The 12,217-nt window shown below is 24.8% G+C and overlaps 8 protein-coding genes across 8 annotated transcripts; 6 read left to right on the top strand and 2 right to left on the bottom strand.

The window, feature by feature from the left end:
• Positions 1-290: 290 nt before the first annotated feature.
• Positions 291-3,212, top strand: ENU1_100780 (WD domain, G-beta repeat-containing protein; the record flags this gene model as incomplete). Its single annotated transcript, XM_008859297.1, has 1 exon — positions 291-3,212. One exon carries the CDS (start codon positions 291-293, stop codon positions 3,210-3,212), a length of 2,922 nt encoding a protein of 973 aa, XP_008857519.1.
• Positions 3,213-3,438: 226 nt separating this feature from the next.
• On the bottom strand, positions 3,439-4,243 carry ENU1_100790 (hypothetical protein; the record flags this gene model as incomplete). The annotated part of the gene is made up of 2 exons (XM_008859298.1): positions 3,439-3,831; positions 3,878-4,243. The coding sequence occupies 2 exons, from the start codon at positions 4,241-4,243 to the stop codon at positions 3,439-3,441; spliced, it is 759 nt and encodes a 252-aa protein (XP_008857520.1).
• A 728-nt stretch (positions 4,244-4,971) lies between these two features.
• On the bottom strand, positions 4,972-5,640 carry ENU1_100800 (hypothetical protein; the record flags this gene model as incomplete). The annotated part of the gene is made up of 1 exon (XM_008859299.1): positions 4,972-5,640. One exon carries the CDS (start codon positions 5,638-5,640, stop codon positions 4,972-4,974), a length of 669 nt encoding a protein of 222 aa, XP_008857521.1.
• A 990-nt stretch (positions 5,641-6,630) lies between these two features.
• ENU1_100810 (hypothetical protein) lies at positions 6,631-7,485 on the top strand (the record flags this gene model as incomplete). The annotated part of the gene is made up of 1 exon (XM_008859300.1): positions 6,631-7,485. The coding sequence occupies one exon, from the start codon at positions 6,631-6,633 to the stop codon at positions 7,483-7,485; it is 855 nt and encodes a 284-aa protein (XP_008857522.1).
• A 111-nt stretch (positions 7,486-7,596) lies between these two features.
• Positions 7,597-8,012, top strand: ENU1_100820 (hypothetical protein; the record flags this gene model as incomplete). Its single annotated transcript, XM_008859301.1, has 2 exons — positions 7,597-7,791; positions 7,839-8,012. 2 exons carry the CDS (start codon positions 7,597-7,599, stop codon positions 8,010-8,012), a joined length of 369 nt encoding a protein of 122 aa, XP_008857523.1.
• A 308-nt stretch (positions 8,013-8,320) lies between these two features.
• Positions 8,321-9,871, top strand: ENU1_100830 (hypothetical protein; the record flags this gene model as incomplete). The annotated part of the gene is made up of 3 exons (XM_008859302.1): positions 8,321-8,395; positions 8,449-8,575; positions 8,640-9,871. The coding sequence occupies 3 exons, from the start codon at positions 8,321-8,323 to the stop codon at positions 9,869-9,871; spliced, it is 1,434 nt and encodes a 477-aa protein (XP_008857524.1).
• Positions 9,872-9,978: 107 nt separating this feature from the next.
• ENU1_100840 (hypothetical protein) lies at positions 9,979-11,713 on the top strand (the record flags this gene model as incomplete). The annotated part of the gene is made up of 3 exons (XM_008859303.1): positions 9,979-10,053; positions 10,109-10,235; positions 10,296-11,713. The coding sequence occupies 3 exons, from the start codon at positions 9,979-9,981 to the stop codon at positions 11,711-11,713; spliced, it is 1,620 nt and encodes a 539-aa protein (XP_008857525.1).
• A 95-nt stretch (positions 11,714-11,808) lies between these two features.
• ENU1_100850 (hypothetical protein) lies at positions 11,809-12,144 on the top strand (the record flags this gene model as incomplete). The annotated part of the gene is made up of 1 exon (XM_008859304.1): positions 11,809-12,144. The coding sequence occupies one exon, from the start codon at positions 11,809-11,811 to the stop codon at positions 12,142-12,144; it is 336 nt and encodes a 111-aa protein (XP_008857526.1).
• Positions 12,145-12,217: the final 73 nt, after the last annotated feature.

Genomic DNA, 12,217 nt, shown 5'->3' on the forward strand with positions numbered 1-12,217 from the left:
TTCTTACTTGGAACTTGTCCCATTTTGTTTTAACAAGACGATTTTTAGATGGGAGATATTTTTTGGTATAAACGGAATATAAAATGTTAAGCAAGTATATTTTTTCATTTGAATGGAAGATGATGAAAGTTTATTGTTCTTTATCAATAGAAAGCCATAAAAAAATAAAAGTATATATATAAATAGAACAACACAAAAACGTAAAAAATATAAAAATTAAAAAGTGAAAGAAAAAAAAACATCACCACAAAAGGCGAGAACTGAGAAGAACTTAAAAAACATTTAGAAACATGTCTAAAACTGCAACACTTGAAAAAAGAGGAACTATTTGTTGGTCACCAAAAGGAAATCTTCTTGCTGTTGGTACAACAGCTGATACCATAGATGAAGATTTTGATAGTTCATCATTTATAGAAATATATGAAATTTCATCTGAAGCCAAGTTAATAAAGAAAGTTTCTGCACAAAATAGATTTTATAAATTAACATGGGGACCATATGAAGGATATGAAAATGGAATTATTGCTGTTTCTAATGATGAGTCAAAGATTGTTCTTTATGATGTTAGTAAAATTCTTGAAATGAAAGAAGAAGAAGATGTTGAAAAAGCTAAAATTATAGAAATGGAAACAAAAGAAGTTATTTATGATATTCAATTCCATCCAAGTCAAAATCAACTTGTTGCTGGAGGTGCATGTGGAGAGTTTATTATTTATGATATTTCAGATTTAAAGAATATTCAATTTACTCAACCAGAACAAAAAACACAAGCTGATATTAAATGTGTTAATTGGAATGTTAAAGTTCCTCATATTATTGCATTAACATTGTCAACTGGTTCAATTGTTATTTTTGATTGTAAAAAGAAAAAGAATATTATGACCTTTAATGATAAGACACATGCTAATTGGAAAGGAGCTTGTTGGGTTCCAACTGAAAAAACAACAATTGTTACTATTTCTGACTCAGAAGAAAAACCAGTACAACTTTGGGATGTTAGAAATACAATGGCACCAGTTAGAGTTTTTGAAGGACATAAAGCACCAGTTTGGTCTATTAATTTTAGTAAAACAGATCCAAATATTTTTGCTACTACTGGACAAGATAAAACAGCTATTTGGAATTTTGAAACAGGAAAAATTATTTGTGAGTTTCCATCTCAAGAAAATGTTTGGGATACATTTGTTCAATGGAGTAGCCAAGAAGGAAGAATGTGTACATGTGGACTTGATGGATTTATTAACTTTTATACTATTAGTGATTATGGAGATGGAAAACATCCAAGATGGATGGAAAGAACATCAGGATGTACTTTTGGATTTGGTGGTAAAATGGGTATTTTTAAAGGGAAAGAAGTGTTATTAAAAAAAATGGTTGGAACTGTTTCTATTAAGAAAATGGAAAAAGGAGAAATTGAAGAATTATGTGTAAAACGATCAGAAACTTGTCAAGGAGATGAACAAGAAACATGGAAACTTATTAGTGGAATTGTTTGTAAAGATGATAAAGCAGTAATGAAGATTACAGGATTTGAAGGTGAAAGTGTTAAAGAAAAAGTTAATGAATATTATAAAGAAAAAGGATTATTAAAAGTTGATGAAATAAAAGAAAAAGTTCCACAAGAAAAAGAAGTTAATAAAGCAGAAGTTGAAGAAGAAGATGATCCATTTGAACATATTGGAGAAGAGGAAGAAATTAAAGAAAATACTAAAGGGGAAATTGTTGTTGAAGAAGTTCATGAAGAGAAATATAAAGAAGATACTGTAGAAGATAAGATTATTGAAGAATTAGTTGTTAGTGGTGAAATTGATAAAGCTGTAGAATTTTGTATTAAAACTAAACGATTTGCTGATGCTTTAGTTATGACAGAAAATAATAAAGAAATGCATTCAAAAGTTATTGAAGAATATAAAAAGGAAGAATGGAATAAAAAGAAATCATTACATATAGTTAATGCTGTTATGGAAGAAAAACTCGAACAAATTGTCGAAGAATGTAATGTTGAAGAATGGAAATTTGTATTATACGCTATTTGTATTCATGCTAATGTTGCTTTAAAACCAGTATTAATTGTTAGACTTGGAGATAAATTATATCCAACAAATAAACATGCAGCATTAATTTGTTATATTGCATCAGGTAATGTTAATAAATTAATTGATATTTGGATTGATGCTTCACATGGAATTGAAGAAGTTATTGAAAGAATTGAAATATTAAGAAGTATGTGTGGTCACATTCAATTAACTGACTCAATTACAACTAAAATAGTTGAACACGCTACACAATTAGCTTCTATGGGAGAATTGAATGCAGCACAAAAGTTAATTGAATGCCTTGGTGCTCAACAAAATAACAAAACAAAAGAATTAATTGATAGAATTTATTATGCCCAAGGTGCTCAAGGAACTCAACCAGTTTGTCCTTATAAGAAAGTAATTGTTGGTTCAGTTCAACAGCCACATATTCAACAACCTACTTCACAACAACAACCTGTTACTAATAATAAATTCTTCCCACCTGTTCCTTCATCTAGTGGAGTTCCTACATTACCTACTATTCCACAACCAACATTACCAAATCAGACTCGTACTCAACCTGTGTTACCTCAAATTCCTGTTATGCCAACTCCTGTTCAACCAGTAATGCCTACTATTCCACAGCCAGTACTTCCATCAGCTCCAAAAGTAAATGCACCAATTTCACAACCATTGTTACCACAAGTACCTGCACCAGTAGTACAACCAACAATGCCAACTATACCAACTCCAGTAGTACAACCAGCAATCCCCTCTATTCCAAAAGTTACTGTACCTGTTTCACAACCAACAATGCCAGTTATGCCACAAGTTAATAATACATCAAGTTCTAGTGATGGAGTTATTGACGTTATGGTTTGTGATGAATTAAAGAAAGTTCTTGAACAAGTTACATCCAATATTGAAACCAAATCAAAAGGAACTACCTTTGAAAGACCAGCAAATGTTGCACTTAAAAAAGCATCTAGTTTTGCTGGATGCATTGATAAAATTCCAGCAGACATTGCCAAACAATTTATTAATTTATTCAATGATCTTCTTGAAGGAAAAGTTGGAGAAGCAGAACAAGCTTTCAAGAAGTTATTAGTTAATAAACAAACTACCCAATATATCCCTGCTTCAAGTGTTGCTTCAGTTAAATATGTTGTTGATGTTTCCAAACAAATGAAGTAACGTTAATTCATTTTTGAGGTTAAGTATTTATTTAATTATTTGTTCAGTTAAACTAATGACAAGAATCATAAACGTTATATTTTTTATATTTATATTGAATGTCACATATTATTTGAGGAAAAATTTATTTAATAAGGAATTTCAATTGAAAAGAATAATTTTTGATAATAATTTCAGTTTTAAGTATATAAATAGAAGGATGTTTAATTTAATTAATTAGAATTATTTATACATCTACATATTCTTGTTTAGTGATTTGAGAATGATTTGATAAATATCTAGTTGTTTGCGTTTTAGTAATGTGTTCTGTAAGACATGGCTTTTTCCATTGGGAAATGATGATGAATACTGAAAATAGTAAAGTTAAGAATAGGAGTATGATGTCTGAGGTAAAAGATATTAATGACAATACAACAATTGTATAATCAAAATGAACTATACATAAATTGTCTCTTGCATTAAACCCATATCCTATGTCTTTCATTGGACATATTATTTTTCCATCAAATTCATTTTTACAAGTACTTTTTATTTCAGTTGTTGGTGAAAGTAAAGGACATGACTTGAATATATAATGATTTCCATCACTCCGATATTCTGCAATGATACAACACTCATTCTAATATATGACACAATGTTTATTTGAAGAGAAATTAATAACAAACTTCAAATTCGTATTGAATAATATGATTATTATCAATATCAGCCCACGTCTTAGACATTTCAGTCATAATAACTGTACAATAAATAGACGCACAAAAACAACAGATGATACCAATTATTCCAATAATATTTATTATTATTTGTTGGTTTTGAGTTATTTCATTAATATAAAATGTATAAGAAATTCCAAACAAAGGGCAGATGAATGAAAGAATATATACAACAATTTTAAGTCCAAATTTAATATTATCCAATTCTTGTGAAGTAGAACCATAATATATTCCTATTGAAGAAATAATTACTGAAAAAAAACATATTGATAGAACCCAAATGAGTGAAAATATGTATATAAACTCGCTCTTGGTCATTTGTTTCAATGTTTCTATCCATTTTCAGTTATTCCAGATTGTTTTCTTGAAATTTCATATCTTTTATAAAAAAAGTATTAAAACTAACAAAAGAAGGAAGTCAGTTTATCAATTCATTTTTTAGAGACACATTTAATTCATCTTGAAACTTTTTTTATTCTTTTCTGAATGTAAAAAATTGAACCGTTTTTTTTTTTAAATTGTTATACAATTTCCTTTTTTCTTTTTATTTTATTTCTCAATTAAGCCTTTTGTTAACACTTATTTTGAGAAGTTAGTATTATGATTTGATGTATAACGTGTTAATTATTTTAAGATTTGAAAGCATTAATGATATTTTTAATTTATGATAAATTTATTATTATTTTTGAACAAATTACTTTTATTTCAACTCCAACATAAAAAAAAACATAAAATAATTCAGAGAAGTTATTGTGTATATTAATTAAGATTATTTAATAAAAATATTCAGTATAATTTTGTATTATAATGTGGTTTTATTATTACTTTTTTTAAGATAAAATAAAAAAATAGTTTAACAATGAATAGATGTTTGTAATATTTAAAACTTGTTTTAATGAGAAGAATGTACTATTAACTCATTCTTTTATTTAATAAAAACATTATTATTAAAATGTAATTGTATTATATTACTTAATTTAAAGAAGGTAGTAATAACACAGTTAAAATAAATTGTTTTTTTTTTGTAATAACACAAATAATTCAATTTAAAACCAATTAAGAGCTTCATATTTTTTCTTTAATTGAACACATTTTGGATCATATCCAAAGAATTTCTTTATTTCATCAGCTACAGTTGTTTGTTTTGATTTTGAAATAACATTTTTAGGTGTTTCATTATGAAGGTCAATCATTCCACCATTCGTTTGAACGTTGATAGCAAGTTCATGAAGAGGTTTTTTTTGTTCTTTTTTACTTTGGGCTTCAAAACGCCTTTTTTTATCAGTGCCTTTATGTTTTCTTGGTTTAATTCCAGCTAATTTAATATATAATTCCATTTTAGTAGGGTCACTTTCAGTTTTCATTTTTTCATTAAGTATTTCAACTTCTTCCAGAAAGTTGTTATAAGTTGGAGTATCATTGAAATCCCCTCGGTCTAATTCTTTTATGTTTTTAGGTAACTTTTCTCGTTTTTCTTTTTTCATTAATGAATCATCTCTTTTGTATGAAACAAACTCACTTTTCGATAACTCAATCCCACACTTCGGACATGTAAATTTCTCATGTTTTACTGAAAGACATGCTTGACATAAAATATGACAACAAATAGTTGATCTTCTTAACTCATCAATTTTAGTTTTATCACATTCTCCACATTTTCTATATTCATCAGGTATATGTCGTAGTGTTTTAGCATCAGGAAGTTCATAAGTCATGAGGTGTATAATCAAACAAAACTTTCAAACCTTTTTAAGTTTTTTTTTCTTTTTTTTTTAATGAGAATAAAAGAAGCTATTTTAATGTATCAAATAAAAGATGTGATCTATATGAAGTAGTACATATGAAAAGAACGTTATGTAATATATTTTTTGACAATAGTTTATACAATCCATTTAATAAACCTTTTATGAATAAATTAAATATTGAATGAATATAATATTATTTAAATAATATCTCAAAAGTTTAAATTTGGTAAAAAAATGATAATGAAGTACCTAAATATCCTAAGGTATTTAAGCTTAGGTTGAAAAATTACAATTTGTATATTTGTTAAAGATAATAAGTAAAGAGAAATTTATTCAACAGTGAATTTAAATTTCTGATAAATGGGTTTGTAATAGAGTTAGTTATATTATTAAGAATTATGAAAATTAAAATACATTAATTTTGATTGAAATAAATCAGTAAAATAATGAAAGATTTTTTATAAGTGAAATTATTTTAAGTTAAAAAAATTTTTGTTGGATAAATATTTTTGTTATTCTTAAATATTGTTTTTGTGAATGAAATTTTTAATTAACAAAAAAGCAAAGAGTAATGAAGATAAAAGGAGCAAAAGAATATTATTATGAAAAGTTTTTCAACAACATTTATATGATGAAAATTCAAAAGAGAAATAGGTAATTAAGAAAATTCTAGGTTTTTTCTTTAAGTTTCAAGACAATGAAGTTATTTTGAGAGAGTTACAATAAAAGTTAAAAAGAAGTGAGTCATCTACTAAAACAATAAAGATCTTTTAAATAATAGTTAAAAGAATAAAAATAATAAATTAGACTAAAAGAGACTTCCAAAGAAATTTCATAATCAAAGAAGAATGATAAGAAGTTTGAAAAAAAAGTTCAAAAGAAAATGTTTGAATTATTGATGATATATTTTTTGATACATTAATTGTAAAACTTTTAAATCAAAAGAGTAATAAATTAAATATGAACCAATCAATTTTTATTGAGCGTCAAACTTGTGCACGGATACAAGTTATTGGGAATAAAGAGATATACATTGTTGTTAAACAAAATAATTTTTACATACAGTTACGTTCAGAAACAATACAACTAACAGAATGTGAATTTAAATGTGTATTAATTTATGACACTCCTGATAAACAATTAGTTCCATTTGTCAATGCCTCGCCAATTAAATATAAAATACATCAATTAACAACAAATTCTGTTACAATAGAAAGTAAATTAACTGTTTTATCTAGTCAACATGAAGATATGTTATTTATTGTACGTATTGATATTTTAAGTCATAAAGAATTAATTACTAAACTTTTTTCTGCTCCAATTAAAGTTACTTCTAAACCTGAGTCTAAAAAGAAACTAAAATTTGATTCTTTTAAAAGAGATAATGAAAAAAAACCAAAAATTTGTGAAAATTTAAAGATTTCAAATTCATCAAGTCCTACAGATGAATCAAAAATTTGTGTATTTACTCTTCTTGCTACTAATTCAATATTAATGGAACAAATTAGAAAGAATCTTAATAAAATAAAACCAATTGAAACATTAGAAAATGGATTAAAAAAATATATTCGATTAATGCTTTCGCTTGATTTTAGTTGTCATCAATATTATCTCTTTGACTCTATAAAATCATTATCTCTTCAACAAATAACAGCATTAGAAGAAATATCAAATGTCTTTACTCATTCTTCTCATTCAATTTCATTCATTAATTTTAACCAACAAATTCAAAGTCAAGAAACACAATTTGATTTAACTAGTAATTCAGTGCCAAACCCATTTTTAAGAAAGTCTTCACTTGAACAACAATTTTAATTCCTTTTTTGTTATAAAAACAAAAAAGAATTTATGAATAGTTTAATATAGTTATTTTTAATATTTTTTAATTTCTTTGTTTTTTAAAAAAAACTATAAAACCATTCTTTCATGTCAGAAAAACAACAAAATGATATAGAATGGGTTAGTCCTATCCCTCTAGTTCCAACAGATGAAATGCTAAAAGATCCATCATTTGAACCTCTTGACCCTGCTGCTTATCTTCATACACTTCATCAACAAACAACATGTTGTGCAAGTGCACTTGATGATTATATTGCAAAGATACAAGTATTTCTTCAAAACGTTTGTTTTATATAAATTAAAGTGAATTATTTTATATTAATTAATAGTGCTCTGATGCTACTTCAAAATCAACTGAAATTCATAAAGCAAGTACAAATCAAGTTCTTTTATCAGTATTAGATTATTCAGATTCTGTTGATCAATTATTAAACCGATTTAGTCAAATTGAACAATCAGTAGCTGGTCTTGCTGAATTAAATGCTGAAGTGTTTGTTATTTAATAAATCATTTAAGAAGGTTATAGTACTAATTATTAGAAAAGATTTACGGAAGAAAGTCGAGCAATTAGAAGTATTTGTACGTCAACTTTGCTTTAAAAAATAAATAACACATTTTCAATATTAATAATATTTTTTTTTGGTATTTTACTTAAATCCTAAAATAAATTATTTTTCTTTCTTTTTTTCTTAAAGAAAATAACCCAATAAAATGATAAAATTATAATAATATAAAACTATTCAAATTAATTTAACATATTTCATAAAAGAAGTATTGGATTAACTAGTTATTTAAATTTTTTGTTTATAAGATGACTGATACTAATGCATTCAATAATTTATTATTTGACACAAGTAGTGGATTATTAATGTCAATCTGTTGTAATGTTTGTTTTAGTTTTAAAGAGAAGAAAAAAAAAAGAAAAATATAATATTATAGTTAATATATGATCCTACAGATCAATTTTGTCAAAAAAATGCATCATGTGTTATGGAATACTTTTCTGCATATGGAAAAATGCAAGACTTATTTATTTGGGCATTCGAAAAAGAATATCTAGAAAAAAGTTTATTATTTTTAATAATTTTTATTATGAATTATTAGATGAGAAAAAGTTATTTATATTGTAGGAAATGCACGAGATGAAGTAGAAACATATAAATTTTTTACGGCATTTAATTATCTTTATGCTATTGATAATTTTTTTGATTATTCAAAAGAAGTAATTAAACCATTATTTGAAGATCGTACAATGCTTGACTCAATTGATATTGATTTATTTAGAGGAAATTTAGATGAATATACGAAAGAAATGAATGAAAAGTATTACAAAAATATTCAAGACTTATTAAAAATGATTCAAATATTAAAAAATGGATTTGAAGTATATTTAAGATTAATTCCAATGAATTATTTTACAATGTTAAATGGAATATCTAAATTACTTGATAATCCAATTTATAAGAAAAAGGGATTTAATTCCAGTTTATTTGGTAAAATTATTAAATTAACAGTAACTAATTTTATGAAAAATAAAAGAATGCTCAGAAGAGCATTTCAAAATACTGACCAATATATCGAGAAAATTGGGTTTGTTGCTGATACTTTAGAGAAAATGCTTAATAAATGTAATGAACCTTATGTTATGCATCTTGTTGCTGTTGCACATAATTTAGAAGAATTTATGTCAATTGAAACTATTTTAGAACATTCAAAATATGAAGAAAAACAACAAACTCAAGAAGTATGTCAAATGTCTTCAAATGAATTAGCTTCTTTAATTAAATGTAATATTCTTCCTATTAAAAGAATGTTATCTCCATTAATTAGGGTAGAAGTATCAAAAGCATTATCATTATCTGGTTGCTCTTCTGATGACTTCTTAATTTACACTAATGTACTCCGTTCTTTTGAAACTTTCTCAAGGGAATTTTACACATATTTTAAAGCAGTATGTAGTGAAGAAGAAAGTAAATTAAGACAATTAAATTCTATTAAAGAAAAAGTTTGTCAATCAAATAATATATTAAAAGAAAAGAAGATAAAAAATATGAAACTAAAAGAACAATTACAACAACTTTGTATTAAAAAAGGAATTCACAATTTTTCTGATATTTTATTAAAGACAACTAGTTCTACATCTGGTCCACTTAATATTCAATCAAATTTAGAACGTCATAAAGGAAAATTAAATGAAAGCACACAACAACAAAAGTTAATAATGAAAAATGAGATTAAGAAAGTAACACAAGATGAAAAGAAAGCTGAGAAGAAAAGAAAAGCTGAACAAAAGAAAATGGAAAAAGAAGAAAAAAAAAGAAAAAAAGAAGAAGAAAAGAAATCAAAAAAAGATGTCAAATAACATTTTTCTCCTTTCATTCAGTTCTTTGTTTTTTGGTATTTAAGTAATAACTTTATTTAATTTCAAACTACTAATTATTTTTTTAGATATTGAACTTTAAATTGATAATGTTCGATCTTGAGTCTTTTAATAAAGTATTGTTTAACCAAGAATCTGGTGTTGTTTTTGCTATTTGTTCAAATGTTTGATTAATTTACATATAAATATAATACCTAATATTTTATATTTATTAGTTAGTTAATTTATAATGTTAATGATAAAGAATGCATTAAGAATGCAGAAATTTTAATGAAATATTTTCATGCACATGGTAGATTAGAAGAATTACTTATTTGGGCATTTAACAAACAAATTATCACAAAAGGTTTGTATTAAAAATTCAATAGAATTTTAATTAAAACGTCAAATAAAAATAATACTGTAGATAATAAAAATATATTGTTTAATAATGATGGGTATTTTTCTTTATTTTTTTATGTATTTGCATTAAAATATATTCCTAAATTTTTTCAATCTATTATTCATTTGCTTTATGATCAACAACAACTAATTGATAAAATTAATGTTAATATATTAAATGGAAATTGTGATGATTATTCAGAAGAGAATAATGAAAAGTATGTAAATAATTTAATGATATTGGTTAAATTATTTCATATTATTCATGACCATAAATCAGAAATTTTAAATAAATTCTCTCCATTCTTTATTCATTTAATAAAAATTGTTTTTAAAAGAATTGATCAATTAGTAGAAGATAAAGAAGGATTAATTAAAAATGATATTTTCAATGTGATGGTAAGAAGTATCTTTAACATTGTTTCTAATGACATTGGACTTTTTAAACAAATTGTTGGAATTGATTTTTATGAGAGAAATTCAAAAGTTTTAACATTTATTTCTCAATTGATTACAAGAGTTGTTGGTGTTAAAACAACTGACAATGATATTCTTGCACATCAATTAAGAGGTATGTTAAATAAAGAAGTTGATATTGATAATTTATTATTATCTAAACATATAATGAATAGTCCTGATGATGATAGTTGTAAGTTTATTGAATTAACACCAGAAATTATTATTGATTTAGTTATGTTAATAAAAACAAATTCCCTTCCAATGAAAAAATATTTAAATAATAACATTAGTTCTCAAATATATCAGTCATTAGAATTTTTTACAAGTAATATTGATGATTATAATACTTATGAAAATTTAATTCATTCATTAAATCAATTTGTTCATGACTATTATGTTCAATTATATATCAGTGTAGGACAGGCTGATAAAATTGAAGAGCAGTTTTATGAAATAAAGGAAGAATTTGATGAAAAATTTTATGAATTAGAAGAAAAGAAAAGAAAGAATCAATTATTATTAGAACGACTAAATGAACTAAAAAAAGGAAAAGAAGTTCATGGAATATCAAAGGATGATTTAAAATCATCAAATCTTTCTTTCAGTTCAAATGAATTAAAGTCAAATCAAACAAAGAAATCTTCTTTAAGTGATTCTTCTCTTAAAAGTGTGTTTGAAGGTATGGAAAAAAAACATAAAGAAACAATGGAATCACTTAAAAAAATAAGAGAAAAACGTATTGAACAAATGAAAGAGAAAAAGAAACAAATAAAAAAAGAATGGAGTTCAAATTGGAAAGAATTTAAAGAAACTCGTGAAGAAGAAAAAAGAAAGAAAGAATTAAAGAAGGTATTGAAAAAAGAAAAAAGAGAAGAAAAGAAAAGAAAAAAAGAACTTGGTGGGGATTTAACAAGTGAAATATCAAGTTTATCTTTGAGCACTTCCACAACAAATTTGAGAGATAACAGTTCTGAAATTAATTAACTCTTTATTATATTATTTAATAATTCATTAAAAAGGGTTTTTTTTAATTTATCTATTTATTTCAGAACTTTGTTTATTAATTATTATTCTATTTTATGAAAATTGTTTCTTTTAATTTAAATAATAAAAAACCACTTAAAATTACTACAGTTCATAGTCAATATATTCTTCGGACAATTTCATATTCAGGTGATGATAGTATTGTTGTATTTATTGTTCCAGAAGGGAAAAAGCCAATGAGAATTTGTCGTATGAATGGAAGTGGAAGTAGTGAGTATTTACTTCCAATTGATAAGAATGTATCATTTATGCTTAAAGGAAAAGGAACAGTAACATTAACCTTTACTGAACATCTACTTGTTAGTAATGATGATACTGTAAGTTATATGTGTGATGTAATAACAGAAAGTGATCGTGAAAAAATGCTTTAAAAATCTTAAATAAATAAAAACTAATTTAGTTTTACTTGTTTTCGTTTTCTTAATGAATCACTGAGTGAATATA

Source organism: Entamoeba nuttalli (genome assembly GCF_000257125.1).
Source record: "Entamoeba nuttalli P19 unplaced genomic scaffold asmbl_4347, whole genome shotgun sequence".
NCBI lineage: Eukaryota > Evosea > Mastigamoebida > Endamoebidae > Entamoeba > Entamoeba nuttalli.